Genomic DNA, 5,802 nt, shown 5'->3' on the forward strand with positions numbered 1-5,802 from the left:
TGACAAAATAGTTAGTAGAGTAGTTAATAGATAGGAGTGCAAGGAAAATGTTCTCAAACAAATGTCGTACACTTAACAGATCCTAGTTAAAATCAACTTCAGAAGTATCACGATTTTATGTTTATGGACGGACCATGTTTTCACTAGCTATCTACTTATATCCTAATGCAGAATTACCACATTTTATAGCAAAGGGACATTTGATGGAATGGAAGTGACATACATAATTCCCGCAAGCACTGGCTTTCATGCTGTTAATGCACTTGCCTTCTCACGTCTTTAGATTGTGATCATTTGTCCCTGGACCAGTCCCCACTTTTACCTCCAGTTTTACGTTCAAGCCTGATATCTGTAATCTGAATATTCTTCGAAGCGGCCTTGCACATGTCATACACTGTTAGACTAGCAACAGTTACTGCTGTCAAGGCTTCCATCTCCACACCAGTTTTTCCATCTGAGGCAGCTTCCCCTTCTATTTCAACGCTAAAATCTTGAGGGTTCAAAGCCAAGTCCACTCGGACATGTGTCAAGTTGATGTTGTGACATAGTGGGATGAGATTGCTTGTTTGCTTCGCTCCACAAATTCCAGCTAACTTTGCCACACTCAGGACATCTCCTTTTCCCATTTGATTGGCTGAAACCAGATCAAATACCTTATGTCCTAAAATAACCTTGCCACGTGCAATGGCCACTCTCCTGCTAATATTTTTAAGAGATACATCCACCATTTGAGCTTCACCTTTGCTGCCAATATGTGTCAATCCAGCAAAAGATTTTTTATCATCCATTTCGACAGTACTAAGCTTCAAGTCTTGTGTCATACTTTGATTGTCAATGGAACCAGAAAGGCTAGACGGAGGAGGTTCACCAAATACAGATTCCATTTCCTAGTAAGAAGATGAGCAAAATTTTTCAGAAAGCATCCAACGCCTATTTTTTACAAGATTCAAGCAACAAAGCAAATAATTACGGCTAATAAAATGAAGTCGGTCACTGACAGCTCATAAAATTCGTTTCAGGTTCAACGGCTAAAGCTATGTCTCCTTCATGAGTCATGAGTAATATCCTATGAAAATATGAGATTAAATACTTATATTCTTTTGCAAAATATGAGTCCAATATTAACTATCTCCTCCCTTTTCCCACTTTTCATTAGTAAGAACCCCGGTAAACTTTCAAGTCTCATCATTTACACTCTGCAGATTAAGTCATTCTCAAAGCTCTGGCTGCAAATAAGCAAACATTTTGACCAACTGACATAAATGGTTCATGAACAAACTCCAAGGTTTATTCAATAGAAGCTGACAAGAGGTAATTGGCCCTCTATTGCATTTTCCACGCATTAAGATAAAACATAGCTCGGTATCTATCGACACCAACCCATTCAACCTGTTAGTTGCCCAATGGGACACAGGATGAGATTCCAGATATATTATTTAAATCAATCAGCTGATTGAATTTTAAAATGTCTTCAACAGAAAGATCTCAAGCCTTTAATGATTGAACTACCAGTTCATTATACTGTTGATGAACCACAACATTCATCTAATAAGTAAACATAAGCCTAAAGTCTCAAAAAGAAAAACGTTAAAATCTTGAAACAAAACTTCAGCTTCCGTTTGGCCATAAATTTTGAAGTTGAAACTTGCAAATTGAGCTTTTAAAGTTGTGATTTTTGGAATTTGAAGTGGTGTTTGGACATGCATTTTACTCAGAAAAGATTTGAACTTTTGTGAGTGGAAATCCCAAAACTCCAAAAACTAATCTAAGCCATATTTTGGGAACTTGAAAATATTCTTGATCAGATTAAATTTCATGAGCAAACAGATATTTGAACTAGGTATACCTGATTGAGCTTGGAAATAGCTTTAGACATATCATGGCTACCAATACTACTAAATAACCTTCTTGATAAAGGTAATGCTGTTCTTAATACAACTCCGTGAAGAAGCATCACTATTCAACTGCTCCAACAAAAACCCTTAACTGCAATCAGACAAAATTACAAAGAGCAAAGTCAAATTTTGAACTTTCATTGAGGCATTTTCACAAACACTTTGACTACAATACTATACAAGCTCAAAATGACTATTGGGGTTAATGTAGAAACAAGTAATTAAAGAGAAAAATTAACCTGCCTAGGTAAGCACTTTGTCCTCACCGAATAAACTGACAGAGGGTGTAACACCTGCAATATGAATTTTTTAAAGCATAAAATGTTAAAACTAAATTTATATCTACTAAGACATGAATTTATAATTGAATTAGATAATACTGAATTTAGATATTTCTTTAAGAATAAAATAAAAATTATCTAGCAAAATTATGTCATACTTGAAAATACTTTTTTAAATTGGCATTAAAAGCAAAAATTAGAGATAAAGAGGTTGTTCGTGCTTAAACTTATATAATTTTTTTTATCTTACTCAAATACTATAAAATTACTTTAAAAAACTATTTCGATTCAAAAGGCACTATGTATTTGGCTTTATAAATTTTGAATGTGTTTTGCTTAAGACAAAAATAATATATTTATATTTAGGACAAATATTGCAACACAAATGGTTCTATGGTCTAGTGGTCAGGACATTGGACTCTGAATCCAGTAACCCGAGTTCAAATCTCGGTAGAACCTCAACTTTTCCTTTTTTTTTTTGTGTGTTTTTAAGAAACATTTAGAGGATATTTCGCTCGGACTTTTCAAAAGTGTTAGTGTATCTGTGTCGGATTCTCTAAAATTACACTACTTTTAAAAGATTCAACATGCACGACATTTTTGTGAAGACTGAGCAACATAGCTAGAGTAGGGTATCATCAATCATCCTACCGGACGAGTAATAGCTTTCCCTCTTCTCCCTTTTGGAGTCACTATTAATTGGACTTGGACTTTATGTTAATGTTATTTTGTAAAATTCAACTTCAAATCCATATTTCAGAAGTTTTGAACTTGAAATTGCGATTTAATTACGATTCATAGCTACATGTAAGCAGAGGCGGATTCAGATGCAAAGTTGGGGTGCATGTGCATCCATTAATTTCGGAAAAGAATATGTATTTATATGTATATCTATCTTGAAAAACTGACAGAAATTAGGATATAATTAACCGTGCACCCATGAAGAGCATAAAAGTGCCTTGTACCGCTAGTACAAGCCAAAGGTACCACTTACGAGACCAAGGTTTGAATTTAACTAAAGCCATATTTTGTTGTTTTTATTTTAAGTTTAGATTAATGCACCCAAAGTCTTTAAATCTTGGGTTCGCCTGTACATGTAAGAAGGAGGTGAGAGATGACCGAGATTGGGAGAGGGAGAAGAGAGGCGAGCAAGATTTGATGAGAGAGAGAGAGTGTGTGAATGCATATTGTATTTGTTTTATATAGTTGTATCACAAATACATAATTGATTTGTATCAACAAATACAATTGTATCAAGTGTATTAACATTACTAGAAATAAAAGTTTTCCCATCATGAATCAATGAGATATTTGTGCTATAGAACATGATTTTTCATCAAACCAACTCACTGGAAAAATGCATGGTGAGAAATAGATTCTCACTGAAATAGTGAAAAATTTCCCGATATTGCTATATGAAAACATTATTATTTTTTCTTCTCACCAACTCAATCAAAATATTTGTGCTACTAGCCACTAAACTTTTTTTAGTGGGAAATTTTGGTGGAAAAGTAATAATTTTTTAGTAGTGTAACAAATACAGTTGTATTAACAAATATAATTTGTATCAATGAATATATCAAGTATATCAACAAATATAATTTTATTAAGTTTATCTGTTCCTTGTGTATTCACTATGTATCACGTGTATAAACAAATACAATTGTATCAAGTATATCTATTTCTTGTATATTGACTATGTATCACGTGTATCAATGAGTATTGTATCAAGTGTCTCTATTTCTTATGTATTCACTATGTATCACGTGTATCAACAAATACAATTATATCAACCATTGCAATTATATGTATCAACACAATATGTTTAGATGGAGGAACACAATTTCTTCAATGCTGAAGAATCTTGCAGTACTTTTTTCTTAGTTGAACAAGCTCCTACGTTTCAATGGTAATGCCCATAAGGTTAGATTTTTAAAGACTCCTGATAATCTTTATTGATCACTTCAGAAGAAGAATAAAGAAAATTACCTACTTATAACGGGGGATTAAATTTTGTATCGTACCATAAAATATCAATATAAATATAGAGAGAGAGGGAGTAAAAAAGGGAGAGAGAGAGAGAGGAAGAGGGACGAGAAAGTAAGATAGGAGAGCGAGAGAGGAAGAGGGAAGAGAAAGTAAGATAGGAGAGCGAGAGAGAAAGAGAAAAGAGAGAATTGCTATTAAATTTTAAATATAACTATGTAATATAAATTTTAAATTATAGTTACATAAAATAAATACAAAGCACCTATTTACATTATTGTATAATTTTTCCAATATTGAGTATAGGGTAATTGGTCCAATGATCCTGCACTATTATTTTAAAATATAAGTCCCAATCTAATATGTTAGTCTAAATCAACATTCAACTCATTTCATCAATTGCTCCGTCTGTTTCTAGGAGGATCTCAATCTCAATTAATTAACGATAACAACTTAATTGTCATTAAATATATTTTTTTAGTAACAATTAATATTATTTGTAAATATTCCTAAAGCCTATAACGACAATGAATTTAAATTTACTAATAATTAACTAATATCGATAAAAAATTTAATACTCTATTAATATGCATATTTATTACTGTAAAAAACTATTTTTACTCTAGTATATATTTTTTTAAAAGTTGAATATTGATTAAGAAAAGTCTGACATGTCTTTTCTTTTGTGAACTAGATTAGATCAAACCATTCATTTGTTTAGTTGCTGGCAATTGGGATGCCAAATCTTGTACTACAGGTGCTGCCACAAATCAATTTTTATTTTCAAAACCAAATATTATTTAAAGATAAAGTGGTCGTTATCCATGACGTATTCAAATTCATAAATAAATTATCACATGAGAACTGATCAGCAAGGAAAGGTTTATTAAAAAATACAAGTAGAAAAAGTAAATCACATGACTAATTTTCAACTAAAATGCAATAATAATCACTATATAATACAATTGAAACTTTAATTGTCCAATTCACTATTTGCACTACAATTATTTTCGACTTGAAAAAGTAAAAAAAAAAAAAAAAAAACGAAAGAATAACAGCAATAACATTTTATAATTAGTGTAATCCAACAAATAGGATTTGAAGAGGTGATGAGTATACAATTTTGATCAATATCAGAGAGGGTGGTCAGTTGATATTCTTTATTGAAAAATTATATTTTGTATAGAAAAAAATATTTTTTATACATGCATATTATATATTGAAAACCCTTCAAGAAATTTTTAATTTCGCTTCTGACTCTTTGTGCATGTAGAGAAGTTGTTTCCAATAGAATCTCGATTCAAATAAGACATAACAAAATTATATTCAAGTATAGAAAGAAAATATAGTAATAGAGAAGTTACGCTAAAAATAGTGCAAAAGAGAAATAGTAACAACAAGAATAATAAGATAATCTAAAGCAAAGAAAATGATAATAGCCAAAATATCAAAGAAATAAGATAGTAGAAGAGTAATGGTACCAATACTGATAAGGAAAACTACACCAAAAAAATGAAAATAATGGGTAAGTTACAAAAAATTTACTAGTTTAGGAACTAATTACTTAATTAGATACACCCTAGTTTGTAATATTACGAATTTTACCAGATTTTGGTGCATCCATATTCTTCTGAATACAT

The 5,802-nt window shown here is 31.4% G+C and overlaps 1 protein-coding gene and 1 non-coding gene across 2 annotated transcripts; one reads left to right on the forward strand and one right to left on the reverse strand.

The window, feature by feature from the left end:
• Window positions 1-2,111, reverse strand: LOC125867524 (cyclic pyranopterin monophosphate synthase, mitochondrial). The gene is made up of 2 exons (XM_049548057.1): window positions 1,847-2,111; window positions 1-887 (listed from the first exon to the last, which is right to left on the reverse strand). The coding sequence occupies exons 1-2, from the start codon at window positions 1,952-1,954 to the stop codon at window positions 291-293; spliced, it is 705 nt and encodes a 234-aa protein (XP_049404014.1). The 5' UTR covers window positions 1,955-2,111; the 3' UTR covers window positions 1-290.
• Window positions 2,112-2,563: 452 nt separating this feature from the next.
• TRNAQ-CUG (transfer RNA glutamine (anticodon CUG)) lies at window positions 2,564-2,635 on the forward strand. The gene has a single exon. It is a non-coding gene; the product is annotated as a tRNA-Gln (tRNA).
• The last annotated feature ends 3,167 nt before the right edge of the window (window positions 2,636-5,802 follow it).

The sequence above is a fragment of the Solanum stenotomum genome, chromosome 6 (genome assembly GCF_019186545.1).
Source record: "Solanum stenotomum isolate F172 chromosome 6, ASM1918654v1, whole genome shotgun sequence".
NCBI lineage: Eukaryota > Viridiplantae > Streptophyta > Magnoliopsida > Solanales > Solanaceae > Solanum > Solanum stenotomum.